At 40.5% G+C, this 20444-nt stretch overlaps 2 protein-coding genes across 5 annotated transcripts; one reads left to right on the plus strand and one right to left on the minus strand.

Annotated features, from left to right (window-relative positions):
- Positions 1–845: 845 nt before the first annotated feature.
- LOC118411923 (WD repeat-containing protein 76-like) lies at positions 846–14771 on the plus strand. 4 transcript variants are annotated; one of them, XM_035814431.1, is made up of 16 exons: positions 846–1033; positions 3009–3083; positions 5497–5781; positions 5968–6141; positions 7454–7611; positions 7831–7951; positions 8212–8310; positions 8703–8807; positions 9144–9196; positions 9588–9741; positions 10285–10443; positions 11182–11309; positions 11813–11914; positions 12382–12537; positions 13116–13275; positions 13636–14771. In XM_035814431.1, the coding sequence occupies exons 1-16, from the start codon at positions 962–964 to the stop codon at positions 13855–13857; spliced, it is 2223 nt and encodes a 740-aa protein (XP_035670324.1). In that variant the 5' UTR covers positions 846–961; the 3' UTR covers positions 13858–14771. The 4 variants fall into 4 exon arrangements, with proteins under 4 accessions (XP_035670324.1, XP_035670325.1, XP_035670327.1 ...); XM_035814432.1 differs by having other exon boundaries at positions 5971–6141; XM_035814434.1 differs by lacking the exon at positions 8212–8310.
- Positions 14772–15216: 445 nt separating this feature from the next.
- Positions 15217–19373, minus strand: LOC118411925 (kelch-like protein 21). The gene is made up of 5 exons (XM_035814437.1): positions 19125–19373; positions 17036–18553; positions 16510–16684; positions 15711–15851; positions 15217–15391 (listed from the first exon to the last, which is right to left on the minus strand). Exons 2-5 carry the CDS (start codon positions 18538–18540, stop codon positions 15239–15241), a joined length of 1974 nt encoding a protein of 657 aa, XP_035670330.1. The 5' UTR covers positions 18541–18553; positions 19125–19373; the 3' UTR covers positions 15217–15238.
- Between the last annotated feature and the right edge of the window lie 1071 nt (positions 19374–20444).

Here is a 20444-nt window from a genome sequence, read left to right on the forward strand (position 1 = left end):
CATTTTACGCTGCTTTGCCAATTTATTGTGTGGCTGAAAACTTTTTTGTTGTTGGTAACGGCCGAAAATTGGTGCGAGCGCGGATGTCATCCATATAATCAAATCAACATGGCCTTACCAACAACAAAAAAAAAGTAGCTGTAAAATGAGCACAAATATTCCGTAGATTGAAAAAAAAAGTATTAAAAAACTGACAACTAATGCCATAGAATGCCAAAATAAATATGAATATCAGAATAAGATGTGAAAGGACAGAAAGAAAAAAATCTATTGTTGGTAGGGGGAGGTACCAGTACAGAAAATTCAGGTCCAGAGGATCATTTCCAGGTCCGGACCTGAACCTGATTGTCTGTGGAAACTTGAGAACTGGCAATACTCAAAACTATAAATTTTAGTCCTATGTTCAACCTTCCTGGCCACTTTGATTTCATACTGCTTCTGTACTGAAGGCAACTTTTTTTTTGGCCAAACTTTTTTTTTATTCGCTCGCTCGCATGAGTTTTGGAGTTCCCAGTGGATGTCATCCATATAATCAGATCAACATGGCCTTATTAAAAAGAAAATGAGACGTGACCATATTGGGAAGCGTGCAGCATTTCCGAATTTTAAATATTACATCTTTTGTCATGTATGCAGGTATGCCTTTGTTTAATGAAATGAGTAATAGTAATTTAGATATAAATTCATATTCTACGTGGTACCTTAGGTCATCATATTCACCACTTAATCACCTTTATATCATATGCCCAGTGCTATCTACCCTACAAACAAAGTGAATGATCCCACTTCCGAATTGTTGGCCCAGGACTCTGAATATAGTCAGTAGGAGTTTTATAACAGTGACGGCTATTCAATATCCACGTTCTGGGGCCTTCCAAAGTTATATAAAGTAGTTGGCGGGAAAGCAGAGCGTGTGTTTGAGTCAGAATTACCTCGAAAATCTAGCGTTTTACCTCACAAAATGCCGACCAGAAGCAAGCGATCGCTCGCAAGCAACGACAGAAAGTCTCCTAGAATATCCAAGCAAGCGAAGGTGAGTAGGTTGTCGAGTATTCGCACACATTTGGCGCAAAATCGTAGGGTGAAGCCTGTCCCCCCTCACTGGAGCCCCCGAAATTTGAGAGGTCACACAAGTTCACTATGTGGGTCCGTTGGGGGATTCTAGTACAGTAATAATATTTAAGGCGTCCCCTAATTGATGAAAGTAACCTTGTAGAATATGTGATTTCTCCATTAAGGTAACTGACGTTAATAGAATTGAGAGAAGTTTATTTGGGAGATAGAGATCGGCCGGAATTATTTTTTCGAGCGATTTATACGGTGTAGTGGTATCCCCCTTTCACATCATTATCCTCAAGATGGCGACCTATCCTCGTTTGGGACAAAAGTTCCCCCAAACTTGTTGAATATTTTCACAAGTTTTGCTGCATAGACGGTCTACACGGAGGTGGAAATCATCTAGAAAGAACCAGGTAATGTGTAAGCTTGCTTCTTTGACAGGTTTTGTGGGGTTTCTCTCCGAATTGCTGGGATTTTTGTTGGAGAAGAAATGAGAAAGTCCGAGATTTACATCCAAGCACGCCAAGCTAGCTAGACCGTGCCCTAAAAATTCACCTCATGTGTTAGAATTTTCTTACCGCCATCTATGTGAAGCGAGAAGTTATCTTGGGCTGTCTTGTTTGCATAATAATTCACGGGTGGGAGCATTTTTCCTTGCTCGTTGTGCTTCTTTTTCCTAAGAAAAATCGTCAGTAAATTATTTGGCCACTCCAAAAGGGACAGAATTCCAAGCGTCCAGCCCTTTGTTGATCTTTGACGTAAACCTTTTGTTTACAACTGTATCTCTCTCTCTCTCCGTTTGTAAGAATTATGTTGCTTTGTTTAAAAAAGTTAAAAGGGAAAAGGTTGGGACGAAATTTGAGCCGAAGAACTGCATCATGAATATTCGCGAAGCTTGCATAGTTGTGGGCCAGGTTATGAATATGTAAATCTTTTGAAAAAGTGAGAGAATGGAAAGGTGGGAGGGGGGTATAAATGGAGGTAAACGTTCATAGATTTTTCACTTTGACAGCCAAGGTGTTTTGCCAATGTGTGCAGTATTTTCCATTCATGTGTAATTAAATTGTCATATACTTTAGTTTTGTAACTGTTATGCAGAGTTTGATTTGTATCTACCTCCTGAGTAAAAGAGGATTCCTGAAGACCACATTTGTTAGCACTTGGATATTTGTTATTTTGTGCAGACAGTTTCATAAACAGTTGAATTTAGAATTATTTTATTATATAGACAATACAATATCTACAACTGCATAGGATTCAGAGATTACACACTTCTTCAGTGTCACTAGAATGAACTAGTAGTAGTACATGTAGAAATGATCAATACATGTACTAGTATATCTCATGGATAAAAATAGTTGAACAACTCAACTCAAACTTTCAGTCAAAGTCACTAACTGCCAAGGGTGGTGTGCAAATGCCACTCATGTAAATAATGTTTCAATAGTTCTTATGGAAAGATGACACAATATTGGAATGGTTAATATCATAGACGGGGAAGCGCAGGACAGGAGAATCCGTCAATATCATCAAAAAGCTCCTTGATGTCATAGAGACTGAATTGCCTTGGAATATTGTTAACCTGTATGTTTAACCTTCATCAATGAATTTAGGCTATTTTCTTTGATGCGTGATTGTTTCCTTTTGCCTTTCATTCATGGCCAGATCATGTTCTTGGTGTGCATGAGGCGCTATTTCTAATGGTGGTAACGGTGGGTGAAAGCAACTTACACTGGTGCAAGTTTGGTTAGAAATTGCGTGTGTACTACACCAATTTTACATGCACAAACTTTCATATACATTACATGTGGTATTTCGAGCCCAGGCCAGAGAAAAGTTAGAGAAAGTTTTGGGGATCATATAGGCCCCACAGTATTTAGATCCTGTGATGTTGTATGTTGTTACTCTATTGTGAGTCATGAAATAACACTTATTTTACTAATACACAGGTTGAAGTGGTCATCGTTGATAAGAGCCCTTCCAAGTATTCCACTGCAAGCAGTGATTCTATTCCTATCTCCAAGGTACGGTTTCACAGTGATTTGATTTCACGATATTGCTAATAGGAGGAAGGAGGTCTTTGCAGTGTTTTAACTTAAGTTTGTAATTGAAACAGTTCTGTACTTACTGATACTCAATTATGCATTTGAAACACATATAATGACATATTCTTAGTGCCATGAGTTTGCAGTTGAGAGGTCACCACAGAAACTGTAAAATAAAGTCAAAAAGATTCACTGTACTGTACTGTACTGTACTGTTTGTTTTCCCTAATAATTTTGTCAAATACAGTTTTCCAATGTTAGAATAGAACATGCAAATACAGTGAAACCTGTCTATAGGGGTCACTCAAGGGACTGGCCAATTTTGGCCCCTATGGGCAGGTGGCCCCTATAGGCAGTACAGCCAAAAAGGTACATTTCACCACAAGCAATAAGTGACACTTGGCATTCAGCTTTCACTGAGATACTCAGAGTATTTATTGACAGTATACATTTAAACTAAATATGAGTTTAAAACAAACAGTTTAATCAAATACATTTATATTACTACTACTGCTACAGCACTGTAGCTGTTCCCTTATTTCTGTATTGTCAAAATGTATGTCAATCATGACTGTAACGATTTACACAGAAGACATACTATTATTAGACATAATAACACTATAAATCTGAGTCCGACCGACACTTGCTCCGCTCGGAACGCCGAATTACCAACGTCAATGCGTGTCCCTTGGGAGTCGAAGCCTTCGACATCGTATGTCCGAGTCAAAACTGACAGACATTTGCTTGGTTCTCTTGTCTTTTATCCAGTTAGAATTGTCTGAACACGAAGTCAGCGCCGCCATTTTCCTTTGTTCCTCGATCTGAGCTTGGGTCACAGCGCGAGTCTCCGGCAACTTTGCCAATCGAAAAGACAAATCGTGTAAATTCCGCTAGTTGCCAGCAAAAATTAGACGTTCAATCACTACTGATCACAAGTTCATTTTCAATTCTAGGCATCAAAACGCCACAAAAACTTTCATTTCTTCACGAGCTTGGCTTGACTTGTCTGCATGTGCCATTATGCCGAGATGGTCACATCGAAATAAAACTTTCTATACGTAGGCTTATTTCTTTGACAAAAATCTAACTAAGTCTATTTCTCAAATAAATAACGTTGATTTAATTTATTTTAATCATTTGGTACCATAATTACGGTATTTTATGCTATACATTAGAATTCTTGTTGCGACATTTTACCTTGGCAAAAATGGTGTAGTCTATTGACCCCTATTGACCTTGTTTACCTGCTGCAGCGACGCCATCTTGGAAAATTTACGCAAATACGATTCCGATATTTTTGGCCCGCGGAATACGAAAATTAGACCAGCTTACATGGATTTCAAGAACATATAACATCAGATACATGAACTGACGGTCTACTTGTAAAATATGTCCATATAGTCTTCCAGTCTGCACAGAAATGACAATGTAGAGAAGGGTAGAGTGCAAAGAATCTGAGACGAGAAAAACGCCAACAACACTTTGTCTTTGGTGGAAAAACTTCGCATAAAATCACATAATTTTGTAAAGTGTTTCTTTATTCAATGTTTCCTTCGTAAATCGTCCAAGTTGAGCCTACATTTTGATGTATTTAGAAATTGAAAAAAAAGTGAACCCCGCGTGGGTTTTAGCGTGGCGTATCGCGGCCGGCCAGGTGACCGCTATCGGCAGTGTTGGCAAAGCGGCCGGACCGAAAATCGTCTGGCCGCGACCGCATTCGACAGGTGACCGCTATAGACTATTTCTTAATGCTTAGGTCAATGGGAAAAATCCAAGGGACCGACAAAAAGTGACCGCAATGGCCAGGTGGCCCCTATACTCAGGTGACCCCTAAGGCAGGTTTCACTGTATTTCTTTGTCGGCAGCAAAGAAAGATGTTGATTCACTGTTGCATGAAGTGATTTGCATATTCCTATATACAATGGAGGTGCAACAGATGAAAAGAGGCATTCTGTTTTTGACATGGGAGTATTTTACTTTAGTTCTTGAAAGTGTAGCTCTGCCTGAGTAAAAGCAATTTTAACTTGCTGTCAGCACAAGAACTTCAAGTTTTGTCACCTTGAGTTATCTTACATGAAATCACAAAGAAATGTTAAAGAAAAACCTACGATGTTGTGTTTGGTGAACAAACCCTATTGTGTGTTTGTATTTTTCCTCAGACATCTGGACTACTGTAAAGCTAAAAATTTCACTGCATTTTAACTTCAGACTTGGCAGTGATTTCTAATTGCAAGGATATGCTTTGACTTCCATCATTGTTTCATCCACAAAGACATTGTTAATAACTGATTTCCATTTGCAAAGATTTTTAAGAACTGCAAACCTTTGAATATAGTATTCGTAAAGAAAACTAGCTCAGCTGGAAATCTTGTTTCTTCTTTTATTTATTCAGCTGAAGCAAAGAAATGGAAAAGGAAGGGCAACAAGAACTAAGGAAACACCAGCTAGCAAGCAGCCCCCCAAGGAAGCCCAGAAAGTCCTTTTCTCTAAAAGTAGGAAGATCATCTCTAGTGATGAAGAGGATGAAGACTCCAGAGATGAGAAGTCTAGTGATGAGGAATGGTCCAGTGAGGAGGAGACCTCCAGTGAGGATGTATCCAAAGATGAGGAAGAGCTATCCAATGAAGAGTCAACATCTAGTGATGAAGAATGGGGAGCTCGGGGTCCAGTTAAAAGAGTATGTTTTTGACTTAAATGATTTTCTACAATGTTTTAATGCCTGTAAACTTAAATACTAAAGACTTCGCTTTTAAATGCTGGCAAAAGACTAGCTTGAGACTTGATTATAACATTAAAGGCTGTAAAAGACCTTTACATGCACTGGACTGTATTTAATTTGTCATTTCTTTTGATTCCAAATTAGAAAAAGACCACAAAGCCGATAAAGGCTGCAAAAGCTAAGAAAACTACAAAGCCACGTCCAAAGAAGGCATCTGGGAAAGCAAAAGCGTGTCCAAAGGATTCTGGGAAAGATACAGATGCCATCATTGGAGCGAACCTAGACAGTGACTCGGATGATGACATTCCATGTGCTTCTGTAAGTGCATCTCTGTACTGTAGTTGTTGACATTTGATGACTATGCCTTCGTGCAACTTTGTAAAATGTTAACTGGAAACCTGTGACATAGATTGTTGTAGATATTTAACCTTCTTTCTGCCTCTTAACAGCACAGCCTATATAGATTTGGTGCAACATAGCTATCATAGCAGGACAAAAAAATATGCAGAAAAAAAATTCAAGTCCTTCTTTACAATCCACCAACCTCTCTGGGGGACTTGACCAATCAGATGAAGCAACACATATTGTGCCCTGTCAGACAGGTCAGGATTGGTGGCAATGCTTATAAACATGCCAGTATTGCACTTGTCCCGGCCTTTCTGATTGGTTAAAAGTCTGCTGTCTATCCTGTTGCTACGTTGAACAGATGAAGTCTATGATCAGACAATTGACATGTTCATCATCATCATTTGTCATCCTCTTAGGTGCAGCAAGTGACGTTTGACTTCCAGTACAGTCTGTCTTTCTGTGACATGTTCAAGTCACAGAGTGTTTTTTATTTGTCGCATGAAGAGAAATAACACACAGATTAAGTGAAAATGTATGTAGGGGAGGAGATGTGTTCCATGCTTTATATATAACTTAAACATGTTGAGTCACTAATATAAACTTAACTGGCGATCAGAGACAGAAAATAACAAGCTGTGATAATGCTGCACTGCACAGTTTTTGCACTTCTATCTATTGATAGATGTTACACTTTGCCTCTGTATGAGGTTGGACACTTACTTCCCAAAGAACATTGCCCTGACAAGAAGGTCGTGATAGGTGGCAATGTTGTACCCACACAAATATTGCACTTGTCCCGGCCTTTTTGCTTTGGCTTAAAGCAACAGTGATATAGATATGATGATATGCAAAATGCATCATGTTTTTTCCAGGATAAACTTTTAAGGGGAGTGTTGCGAGGGAGCAGAGCAGTGGTGTGTGTAGGAGAGTCCCCCTTCAATGGTGTGGAGTTTTATAGAAAAAAATGTTAAATGGGGTAAAGGCTTCTAAGGGGTAAAAGATATTATAGAGAGGTCACATAACAGAATGCTGACCTCCACTCTATCTTTTGACTTTCATTTGTTTTGATCAGCAAAATTTAATGTCATGAGCTACTCCTTATCACTAAAACACTACAATTATTAATGGATACACATAAGTACATGAGAAAGTGCAGAAATTCCACCAAAGACTGCAAGTACAAAATGTATAATAAACCCTACAAGTTTACTTTCCCCTTCTTTAGTATTACGAAGAGTTTTACAATATGTGAAATCCTTTGTGATGTGCTTGTTTGCTTCAGGCCGGGCAGTATTTGTCGGAGTACGAGAAAAAGCGACTACAGAACATCCAGGAAAATGCAGCGTTCTTTGAAAGCATTGACCTTCAGTCCGCAAAGAACAACCTCAGCGATGTCTCCACCAAGAAGTCAGCTCGTCCAAGGGGACTGACAAGGAGGAAGTAAGCATTGTTTCTACTTTTGCATTCTCTTGTGTTAAATTATGTGCAATTGATATAGTTCTTGTGGACAGTTTTCATAGCAAACTACACATATTGTATAGTATGAAAGTTGATCTGGGTTTATATTGCAAATTCTTGTACTTTCCTCATGCTTTTATTTAGGGGTAGGAGGGAAAAGAAGATATTTGCAGTGTTTTAGATTCTGGTTTAACGTTTTAGGTGGGAACATCCAGAGGTGCCTCCACCACGCCCACGTTCCTTACGGTTACAGAACAAGAACCCAGAAGGAGTGCAGCTCCCTCCCAAACCTGAGCCTGTACCACTGTACCAGGACATGCATGTAGGTTCTAACTCTCTTATATCTTTATGTGTGATTTTAGGCGACTTTCAATGTAGAGCAACTATCACGGGATGGAACTGTGGTAGTCATGGATGATGGAAGAAACGTTCACCAAAATGCCCATGCTCATAGCTACTGACAACAACTTTTCAAGTTAGATAAATCTCTAAAAGTATTTCAATCAGTCTTAGGCGTAGAAAAACAAAAAAATTAGCTAACATTTTTGGAATAGATTGAAAATGACTGGTTTTACATCTTAGGTTGAAAGAGCTGGCCCAACCTATAGGCACTTCTTTGTGCAAAAGCACAGCAGTGTCAGAAGAGGCCTGACAGGCAAACACAAAGGAACACCTTTTGGGGTAAGCCCAAGGATTCTCTAGAAAAGTTGACAAAATTCAGTTTTAGAAAATTTGACAAAGGTGTTCCTTTAGGGGACAGAAGTAGGAATGGGAGGCATCATTGAATGTAACCTACCTTAGACATTCATATGTCTTGGGAAACTACTGTCACACCTATTATTAGTGTCCTCCTCTATATAAGGGCCCAGGTGCCATGGCCATTGTGGTGGCTTTATGATGGTTCCAAGGATAAAGACTATTTTTCCCATTGACCCACACTTTACAAATCCTTTCTGTACTGACAATTTCTTTGCTATAATTATAACAGGTTTGATTGTTATATAATTTGTGGGTACAAATGGTTGCAGAGAGACAGTATATGAATAAAGGACTTCACTTCTCATTTTCTCCAGCCTCGGAAGCCAGCAGGGCCGTTAGACATGGCAGCCACCAATGTCAAGGGCGACGGTAAGGGGCTGGCAGACAGTTTCCAACAGGAACTGCATAGACTTGCTAAGGTTGGTCAGCAAACTTGTAGAACACAATTAACTAGCATTTGTCCATTACTATCTACTAGTATGTGCTTATGATCACCTTTGCCAAGAGGCTCTGTTTTTAGTACCATTGTTGGATGGTTGGATGACTCAGTTGTTGTGTTTGTGTACAACATAACTCAAGTTGTGAATGGACCATTGGTATGTGGGTGGGTGGCAAAATATACAACAATTTTGATTATGGGCCCCATAGCAGCTCTTGTTGTTTGCATTTATAGAACAGAAGATTATAGTATCCTTTGATAGCTTGAATGATTCTTCATTGGTATTAACTGTATTGACTCTTCATTTGCTTTCCAGACCCCCATTCCCAAAGGTGAAGCAAAAGAGAGACTGACTGTAACTCAAGAGAGGTTGGTATATAGGTTTTATTATTTTAAGCGAAATGAATTTCTGTGGTTGTCGTCGAAATGACGGGATAGCATTTGCTAGCATTTGCTAGCATTTTCTTTTGTAAATGTTGTCCTCAGTCTTAATGCATTTGTGTTATGGATGGACATCTGTCTAGCTTGTCCTGGCACCTGATCTTGTTTAAGTAGAGATTTCTTCCTAGCCCTCTTGTGAAATTGTACCAAACTGCAGTTATTTTCTAGATTTCACAAAAGTTGGTCATTTAAAACTGACATTGTCTTGAACCTTTTCACTCATGTTTACAGTTTGCATCTACTTATTTGACTAATTAGATACTTATACAGACATGCATTTTTCTTCTGATAATATTCTTGTCTTTGCCTCGTTTCCCAGTTTCTTGAAGTCAGTACAGTCCATGGCCATTACAGAGGAGAGAGTGGCCAAAGTTACCCCTGAACGCATTTTCTCTGTAGCTGTCCACCCCTCAACAACCAAGATGTTAGTTTGTGCCGGAGACAAGTGGGGCAGACTGGGATTGTGGGACGTGGTGGGTATTATTGGATACCAGATTGGAATGATTTTGAAATAAGTTATCTCCTTAGTTTTCATGTGTCATGTGTCTAAAAATATATGATATGGTATAAACTAGAAAGGCAACATTGTTGCAAAAATGCAGAATGTATTCCTGGTAGTATTTTTGTCAAGCTACTTGAGTAGGAAAAAGTGCTCATATTAACAATATACAGTCTTATATCCTAATACAGTTCTAAGCTCTGATTAGCTTCTGACAGAAGAACAAATAGCAACAGCAAGATGTTTTTCCTGTTCTTCTTGTCCTTGTCATCCTGTCATCCTGTGGGGAAAACATAAAAAAGATGCCTCACATAAGGCTGCACTTACTAGTTACTATAAACTAGTTCCCCTTATTGCAGTCTGCATGTGCCATCCTAATGTATTGATTAGGACCTCTAACTTGACTCATATTGAACCAGCTTATTCTCAAGTACAATTTTACTGTTGATGAAGTATTAGAGCCTCTCCACCATGTGCCATGGAAAACACAGAAGACTTAAGACAATTGTATTTGTAGGAATCCCAAGAGGGTGAGGACGGTGTCTACTCGTACAACCCGCACTCCCGACCAATCAACTGCCTCCAGTTCTCTCCAGTGCACCATGGGAAGTTGTACATGTGCAGTTACGACGGCACCATGAGGTGTGCCGAATTTGAGAAGAACATTTTCTCTGAGGTGAGCTAAAATCATTTCTCTCCTTTTAGCAAGAAAGTGTATTTATCACAGCCTTTTTCAGGTTGTAAGGGCAGTGGGTTATTCACTGTGTTTATGGCACTGTGTTGGAAGGTGGACACAGCCCAATGCTCTCCTTTTACCACCTTTTAAATCCTTAGCAAAATGCAGTACATCCGTTTTTGTACCTACATCAAGTGCCTTTCCCAAGCACACAACCAAAAATACCAGGAATAGAACCTTCTACTAGTGCTAGCCAAACTGCATGGCTATTGACATAAAAAAGAGTACATAAAACCGGCCTAGTGGTACTACTACTGTTTCTGAGTACTTAGAGCTACATTTTGAACATATATGTTTGAATACTGGTTGAATGCAGATGTATTAATGGTAATATGTCATCTGTTTTACAGGAGAAAGACAAAAACAGACCTGTTTACTCCAAATAGGAGTTACTCAAGTAACTGGATATGATAATGGAAATGGTCAGATGTTTAAGGTAGCAACCACTACATTTTGTCAGTGACACTGAACAGATCTGTTGAAGAGCAGGTTTTATACCCTAACTATGAATTTGTGTCTTAAGGAGCCGAGGTGAAGACGTTAGATAGTCCAATGGGAGACAAAAGTAAGACAAGGTCAAGATGAAAAAATCAGTTACTACAGTATCTACTATTTTCTGTATCCAATAACCTTGATATCTAACCTCCATTGTTGCATTCAACCTTTCTTTGTGGTCAGGTGTTCAGTACAGAAGAGGGGACTGACCAACTTGTGAAGTACTTTGACTTCCTGTCAGAGGATGGCACCACTTGTCTGGTGGGACTGGGAGATGGAGATGTGGCTGTAGTAGACACCAGAACTAAGGGGTATGTTTTTGTACATTTTGTTAAGGAATTAATAGACATTTACTCTTAATTAATGTTTCGTTATACATGTACGCTATTTTGCGTTAAATGGAAATAAAAGCAAGTCTGTCATTTTCCTGTTGTAGGAGGCAAGTTGCATTATTAAAGAAAGCCTCATATTTTCTAAATTTTGCAACTTAAGTAAGGAATAGTGTCAAGCTATCATCCTAATGTAAGTCTTTGTACCTTTGCAATGTTATTAGTTTTATGTTAACCTGTAATCTGCAAATTCAAGATACCAGGCATATGTGTTTCAAATGTATTGCTTCCATATTGCAGGATTATTTTAATGGCAAAAACCTCATTTTCTGTCCTACAGCGAAATAGAACCACTGCAATAGTAAATGAATTTAAACTGTATGTATAAGGCACTTAACAATATGTATATGCTTGCCACCATTTTAGAGCTCTTCTCACCATTGGCTTTAGGAATGACTTGTATGATATTTCCGTTATGTGTACAGGACTGAGGCCGAGCACTTGTATCCCGCACACGATCGCACCATCAAAACAGTCAGCGTACATCCAACACAGAGGCACTACTTCGTAACGTGTTGCAATGACAGGTATGACTACATGTTCATTGTGGTTCTAGTCCCTTAGATCCATCTTTTATTGATATTAGTTTATCAGTGTTGGAAGTAGGGCTATCTCCATTACCCATCCCTCTGTCCTGGGTCAGAAACTAGCTAATTAGGATGGACAAAAAGTTCTCCCCTTCTGTTTGAAAAATATGTGCTTTATAACTTGATAAAAAGGCATTTTTGTAAGCTGGAAATTACAGATGTAACAAGGAAAGTCATTAAACAATTAGTGGGATGGAAAAGGTCAGGGACAGCTATAGTTGGATGTTAACACAGAACTGAGCAAAGAATTTAGTGCATAAACCTTTTGACCATCTTACAGACAAGAGACATCACTTTTGACCATATTGTGCATAAACCTTTTGCAATTTTTTTGTCTTTTAACTAATACCAAAGTTTGAGGCATGGTTTTGCTAGTTGCTTGCTAAAAGTCTGTATTTCATCTCCAGCAATGTGTACATCTATGACTTGAGGAACATGAAGAAGAAAGGTAGCCAACAATTCGTAGCCTCACTATATCAGCACACTCGGTCGGTGTCATCAGCATACTTCTCCCCGGCCAGCGGAAGCCGCATCCTCACCACGTGTTTTGACGACAGAATAAGGTAGGTCGTAATGGTAGCTTAATCAAAAGGTTTTGCCCCAGTGTTGTACCAAACACTTCTACACAACACAACACAAAATTACATTAGGAGTTGTGGAAGTATTTTTGATGTCTACCTGCGCCTAACCTGCACTGGATCATAGTAAGATCAGTCTGCAGCACTAGGGTGATATTTAACCAGTTGTGGCCCAAATGCTGTTGTCTTCATAGTAAAATCCTTGAACACAACAGATTCAGACAAATCTGACAAGGCTGCCCAGCCACTGTCTTGAGCCACATTAAAACATACCAATCCAGTTTACATAGCAAAGACCCTCTCATCTGGTGCGATCACCCTCTCTCACCGGCCTTTTTTCCTCAGTCCCTTGAGTGGTTGTTGAAAGTCAACCAAATTTAACTGTACTTAAAGAAGATTTTCTGATTCAAGTAGACTCAATCCAAGTCAATCCAACCCGTGTGCCTGTGGTCCTCTCTGGCTATCCTTTTAGTTACCAAGGTAGCAAAGCTATTTATGGCTGTTGCGTAGGCTGTTTAACATGTCAGTGATTGATACAATCAAGCCCCTTGGATGTTTTGCAGGCTGTTTGACACCAAAGTGATTGGTCAGCCAACAGTCAAGCCTCTACGTGAAATCCGACACAACAACCAGACCGGCAGATGGCTGACCCCGCTCCGTGCCGTGTGGGTCCCCGGCAGGGACGACCTTTTCGTGTCTGGCAGTATGAAACAGCCAAGACAGGTGGGTGCAGAACGGTGCTGTGTTATACATTGAAAAGTTTTGAGGCATAGGTTCTTTGTACATGAATATTACCTATATCTCATGGATGCCATGATGCCATAGAGTCAACATACATTGTATGTACCAGTGCTGCGGATGTTCCAGTGACTTTTCAACTTCAGCATAGAAACCAGAAAGACAACAACTTCTTCAACTATGTCCAAATACATGCATTTATGTTTGACATATTTGCCTTTTTGGAATATTCTAGATGTATGTGATCTTTTTATTTCAAACATTGTTTCAAAAGAGGAAGCATCAGATCCAAGAACCATTAAGTTAGCTTGGTGTGGCATAACGTGATATTTTTTCTGTCATCAGATGGAGCTGTTCGATGACAAGTCGACCCTCCTCCACACCTACACAGATCCTGACTACCTGACCTCCATCTGCAGTATCATCGCCTTCCATCCCACACAGTTCCTTCTAGCAGGAGGTAACTCCAGCGGAAGGATGCACGTCTTCTCCGCATCAAGTTTCTCTGCAACTTCTAAGAAAAGTCCAGGATCTCCAAGAGTTGTGCTCAAGAAAATGTCTGTCTAAGACATAGTATGGTGAAAGTAACAAGGTGTTCACACACTTCTAAGGGAGTCTTTACTGAACAGAAGTACCTCTCTCACAGAAAGAAAGAATAGAAAGTAAGCAGACAGAAACAACTAGCTCAGTTGTTTGCAACAGTTGGCTGTGATGATATCCTTCAATGTTACAATGTGTTTTGTTATACTTTTGTTCCATTAACAAATGCTGGTAAAACAAGTGCGACAAATAACGCTTACATTTTTGGAGCTGAAATATAGGCAGTCGACATGTAAACTTCCCTTGCTATTCCTCAGGATGTGCCTTTATGTTATTTCAGTTACTAAAAGTTGGCATTGAATCTAATACATTGAATCCAGTACATTGGATAATCCATGATCATTCTAATCTCTGATACAAATGTAGCTTTTCGCTAGGTATACTTGATAAAAATGTTCCAGTTGTTAAGATTGAAATGTTTATTTGTTCTGTTTCAATTTGTATTTGTAAAAGCCTTTTTTGTTAACTAATAATCACTTAGTTTGAAAAGCAAATGTAGACACATGTAGGTAAACATAAAGCTGATAATGCTATACAGAAATGTCACACAATTTACCTCACACACACATTCCACTATTAGTTTTTCCCTTGCGAGTTTTAAAATCACCTAATGAAAATAGAAGGCAATTGAATTAATATCTAACTTTTAATGCATTTTTGTATGAATAAGTAAAGTTGTTCTTACTAATGGGGTCATTCAGTTTCATTATTAACTGTGATTTGTATCTGTTCAGTTCTTTATTAAGCACTATTGGAATATTAGTATGCTCTTGTAGATAGAGTATCAGGTGTATATGTACAGATGGATGGTTTCTATGACTTCAAATTTTATCACAACAGATAAATAAACGGCTTATTTCTAATATACCTGCCTGACATCATTTCCTTATGCCCTTTGTCATATTTTCATAGCAATGCACATCCTAAACTCTTCACAGGTTTTGTCTCAATATTTTTGGTACTATCAAGTTAAAAAAACAAAACAAGTACATATAGCCCTTACAATCAAAGGAACACATACATCCTTGCACAATGCCGTATAATGAGTTAACGAAAGTTTTAAGAGCTTCAAAAACGCTTAAAAACAGAATGAGCCCGATCCTCACATCTGCTTTGAGAGTACTATTCCTATCCTGGCAACTTGCCGATTTCTATCTTCCACACAACACAACTAATTGTCGTCATGGCCAGTTCTTTATAGTCTGTGTAACGTAAACTCCGCTATCCAGAGCTTGTAGACGGGCCTGAGAAGCGCGATTAAATCAGGCTAAGTTCTTTATATCTTCACCAGGAGGCGCTATTCCTAGCAAATGCTGCATATAACAGATGGCATGCTGCACTTGTCTTCTTAGCAAATGCTGCATATAACAGATGGCATGCTACACTTGTCTTCTTTCACCACCGGTTTGGCGACGGTCAGACACTTGTGGCCTCGCCTCAATATCGGCATCTCCGCTGCAACTCGCCATTTATCGGACTCTGGGTAGTAGCACTCCACATTCTGTGGGAAAAAATTGATTAAAACAAAGGAGAATTGGTCAATGAAATGTCACTACGAAACGCTAGAAGGAGAAAGTTTGTCACTCTTTGTGTCTGTAGAGCTTTATTACGGTTGGACTGCCATATTATATAACAAGACCACTCAGGGGACCGATAAAATCTGATGAACACTATAGTCAGGATTGAATCAATGGAGAAAATGTCCAAGGGATCTTCCAAAGGTGGTCACAGTGGCCAGGTGGGCCTGTTGAGTTATGCATATGTGGTTTGTAACGGTAGTACTGGTACGCAGATTTGACTGTATTAGAAACTGTTTTTACCTCTGTAAGATACCTCTGACGAGACCGCCCCCCGCAGATGAAGATTTTCCCGTTTAAAACTGTCATGGCGCCCATCCAATGGTCTCCGTTTAACGGCGCCACTTTCACCCACTCGTGCTTCTCTGGGTCGTACGCGTCAACCTATATATGGGCAACAGAGAAGAGAGTGGCTTCACTGTATACAAGAAAGCTTACATCTTTGGAGCTCTGTCAACTCTCGCGCACTTCATTAGTACGGAGAATAGACGCTTTTTAAGAACTTTTGAAATAAACAGTTTGAAACTCCATTGTATCTGATGATTTCTGATTGTACATAGTCATAGTAAACTGCAAATATTCAAATGGTAAGTACATTTCCATCCCAATGTTCAGTTTATTTTTTTGCAACGCTTCAGACGCCGAGCCTTTGTGTTGTATGCACTGTGGGTTGCATGTCATTCGATGTGTGATCGTTACGTAGCAAATTACAAAGTGATAAAAAAAGTACTAGTCAAGAACTTTGATTTTCGTTCCAATGTTTTTTGCATCTATTGCTTTTTTGTCTTTGGTGCAGGACTGGCTTGGTATGTATGATCCTCCTCCCTCCACAACTCCCATGGTAAAATTTGCGTTCTTGACAACGGAAGGGTGGTTTCCTTGTATTTAAACCCCACACAGACGTCGGGGGAAAGAAATAACTGCTGTTGACTCAACTAAACAAGTCCCTTGAATTGAACCCTGAACCGTTTCAGTATTTTGCAATTTTTGTTTCGCGCGGTTTACGTATCGTAGTCAGACTGACTGGTAGTAGTGGTAGTACCTTACTGCCGCTCATGCCGATGAAGTAGATGAGGTTTCTGACACAGATGGTGTGGAAACTCTTCCTCCGGGGTTTGAAGGAGGGGGTGTACTCCTCCTGCCACGTATCCGTCTTGGGATCCAGGCTCAGAATCTCTACCTCGTCAGACGCAGCCGAAAAACCCATGGCAAACAACCTGTATATAAGAAATCGGATTGACGGACATCAATATTGATATTGCAATACCTAAAACTAGAACACGAAATATGAAAACCGGAAGTTCCACTGTAGGACCTTAGAAAGCAGCTTCGAACTCGACCTTCGTTTGCCTGACCCATACCCACAAAAGGGCATAAGGATTCATCCACGGCTTCTCGAGTTATGCTGACAACACAGACACACACACACATACACACAAACACACAAACACACATGCGCGTACGCGCGCACGCACACGTACACATACACACACACTCTCTCTCTCTCTCCCTCTGCATGCACGCACTCTCTCTCTCTCTCTCTCTCTTTGACTTCTAGCAATACAAACCTGTTGTTACAAACTGCTACACTAAATTTCTTGAGTGTCTTTGGTGGTGGGTCCACTGTTGTCCAGACGTTGTAGTTCGGGTTGTACTTCTCACAGGGTTGCTGATGACTCAACACTCTGTCGTTGCCCAGTACGTAAACTTGCCCGTTCAACGCTACGACTTTGAAATACGCCTGTCTATACTGCGTCATGGGTGGTAACGTCATCCAAGCATTGTTTACGACGTTGTAGCGCCACGCTACGCAGAACTTCACGGGCTCTTCAGCCGCTGAAACCACGTAGATGTCACTGTCAATGGCGTCCGCCATCAAGCACGTGTCGTACATGCTCGGCGGAAGTTTCGCGAGAATTCCCCACCTGCGCGAGACTGGGTTGTACCAGTCCATCGTCATGACGACGTGAAGCTTCATGGGATCGTCCTCGTACCCAGAACCACCTAGGATAACCATGACGTCTTCCATACAAGCGTCTTTCTTGTGGTCCCAAAGTCGTTTCTTTACTTGCGCCAAGAGAGCTAAAGCCCTGTTCGATCTTAAAATCAATGGTTCAGAGTCCAAGTTAGTCATGATGTAGCCTTCATTCAACAAATGCAATCCGACTTTTTCTAACAAATCCGGAAGAAACTGTTGTCTGTTTTGAGTGTCGTGGCCCACCCATCTTATAACGGCCTCGTATATACTCTCTCGGTTGAGAGTTAGACGTTTGTCTGTGATCAAAGAGATCAGCATATCGCAGGGAAGGCAAACAAAATCTTCACTGTCGCTAGCCCAGAAGAAGTTTTGGAGGATGTAAGATTTTGCCTTTTCTTCTAGATCTGCGCATGCGTACATGTCGCTCAGACTGAGAACCGCGACACAGTTGGAATTGTCCAACTGCCTTTCGAGAAATTTGCAGCACGCTTTTGTCAGAGATCTGACTTGAAACAGACACGCCGCGTGTAGTGCTGTCTCTACTAGCTCTTCCGTCAAAACCGCTTTTCCGCTGTACACGAACTCAGTCACAAGTTTGAGGGTCTGTGTGGGGACTTCTTGTATGTCTATACTCTGTTTGCCTTCCTCCTCAAACTCTCGGAGAAACATGGCGTCAAAATACGGACAGGCAGCCGCCAGAACCACTCTGTGACCCTTCACAACTCCTCCGTCGTCTGAACACAAAGATATATTCGCATATCTACCAGAAAGTCTTAAATCACCCAACGCCTGCAGTACTAGCTTCTGGTCCCTGACGTCGCTGCAGGAGTCGAACTCACCGGAAATGACGTCTGCTGTCCAATGATCTTCAAAGACATACTTCACAATGCAGGTGACGTCATCCGCTACCTTAGCTTCTTCCCTCAGTCGACGCAAGCCGTCGAGAATCAGTTGACCGTGACCTTCGTCTTCGAAATCCATGTTGCCGTTGGGGAGGAATGTGCAGACGAGACCGCCGTCCACTATGACGTTCGGCGGGAGGGCGGGGACCCTAGGGGTGTGGCCCGGGAGAAGGGCGGGAAGATAGCGGCTCATGGTTCTCCTGAAACTGATGGACAAGAATGTTAACATGTGTTATCCCCGAGAAAAACCGTTGGCGGGGTCTTTAGAGGATAGCCCTTCAACTTAAACAAGTAAGGTGTGCATATAACAGAGCAATCGTATTACTATAAAAGGCCTCCGCCCCTGAGGCGTCACCAAAAGCACCCAACGAGTTCTGACAATACCATACGTTGATACTTTGTCAGACATACGCACTGACAATCCTTCAACCACCCCACCTCTACAAAAAAAGTGTTTAGAATGACTGTGACGCTGATTCCTTCATTTGTTTTATTGCCGACTTCGTAAGCTTCTCCTATACCGCACGTTGACAATGCTATCAAACGATAACAACACATGGGTTGACTGCAACGATCCACAGAACACTTGCTTGATACCAACGAGCTCATCGCCATGCATGCAACGTCATGACAAAATAGCAGGAACTTTCGGCTTGTAACTGAGCTTTGGAGTCGTCAACTCCGACTTAAACTGAGTTCAGCCTACACAGTGTATAGGCATGTTTGCTCATAATGTTGTCGTCTTAAACAGAACCAAAACACGTAGTTAGGACTTACCCTCCTTATGCCCGTTAGTAGAGAGATATAAACAGATTTGACCCCCGTGACCTTGAAACGATGCCATGGCATGTGGTCCATATTTGGTAACATTAAATATAGCACGATCCCTCTTAGATGAGGATGGAAGCGTGTGTTCAACACACCACACAGTACAGGAGTGACGCTTGATAATCATCTACTTGTACGACTATTTCGAAGAGAGAAATAACACTAGCAACACCAACGGAAAGCCATTTGAAACACACCTCTAGCATGCTGGGAATTGATCATGATATAAAAATCTAGGATTACAAAATGGCTGCCCGTTAATAAACACGGGGATGTTGACAACAAATACTGTTCCGATTCTGTTACCCGGTTTCGTGATACATTCTTGGGGGGAAGTGTTAAGAGTTTGTATTCAGAAGTCTTTTCTACTTACGTATTGGTGTTTTTGGCATGTTTGACATATTTGAAATAGAAGATATCGAGAAGGACAATGAACATGTAGAAGTGGAGCATATATGTCAGTTGAACAGCCTGAACTCACCGGCTGTCTTATCTTACTCATACGTTGTGCTCAATATCCTTGCGTAAACTGGACAAACAACGACATTCACTTTGAAATTTTTGTGCCATAAATTTACTCATCCAAACGCAGTTTTTGCCATCGCAAATTCTTATAACTTATTACTTAAACAAAAGACACATGAGTCGGCCGCTTCCAAACTTGTCCAAAGGCCACTGGCCTGTACAATGATCTTCATGTGCACCTGGCTAGGGCTGAGCCGTCCTCTGTTGCTACTTATCCGTTGTGTATGCGAGGCAGCATTCAAACTGCTATTCTTTCCCCCTCCGTGACGTTTTCACAACCCGTTATCGGGATAGGAACAAAGCAGGTCAATTTGACCTTTTACGAACTGAATTCCCCTATGTTACTACTTTCTTGGAAGTCCAAAGTCTTTTAACGTCCTTTATGAACTTGCCATCTATCTTCGAAAACCAAACATTATAAAGAAACACACCCCCATTAATGACAATTTCATTGCTCTAGGAAAGGAGTAACACGTGCTGAGGACTAGTCTCTCGGAGCTGCCCAGTAACGAAACATCGCTTTGGTTAAGTTATCCGTTAGTGTCACTGGCCATCAGTTCGGGTGACCGGTCAACATTGCCAATTCTCTTTTTTTTTGTGTATTATCCTTTGACATAATCTTTTCAAAAAATTGCAGGGTGTAATATGCAGATATATTGTTCTAATTCGCTACACGTGAAAGGCAAATTTCTCTTTTTCAACTTAACCCACCATAAAGTAAAAGACGATAATGTAACTAATTGT

This window comes from Branchiostoma floridae, chromosome 3, assembly GCF_000003815.2.
Source record: "Branchiostoma floridae strain S238N-H82 chromosome 3, Bfl_VNyyK, whole genome shotgun sequence".
Lineage (NCBI taxonomy): Eukaryota > Metazoa > Chordata > Leptocardii > Amphioxiformes > Branchiostomatidae > Branchiostoma > Branchiostoma floridae.

Bases quoted from the DNA above. Each gene is read 5' to 3' on its own strand.
- LOC118411923 (XM_035814431.1), top strand. From the start codon at position 962: ATGCCGACCAGAAGCAAGCGATCGCTCGCAAGCAACGACAGAAAGTCT. The intron at 8,311-8,702 runs GTAAGCCCAAGG...CATTTTCTCCAG, and splicing joins ACAAAGGAACACCTTTTGGG to CCTCGGAAGCCAGCAGGGCC. The intron at 13,276-13,635 runs GTGGGTGCAGAA...TTCTGTCATCAG, and splicing joins GTATGAAACAGCCAAGACAG to ATGGAGCTGTTCGATGACAA.
- LOC118411925 (XM_035814437.1), bottom strand. From the start codon at position 18,540: ATGAGCCGCTATCTTCCCGCCCTTCTCCCGGGCCACACCCCTAGGGTC. The intron at 16,685-17,035 runs GTTTGTATTGCT...TCTTATATACAG, and splicing joins GTAGCAGTTTGTAACAACAG to GTTGTTTGCCATGGGTTTTT. The intron at 15,852-16,509 runs GTACTACCACTA...GCCCATATATAG, and splicing joins TCGGCATGAGCGGCAGTAAG to GTTGACGCGTACGACCCAGA.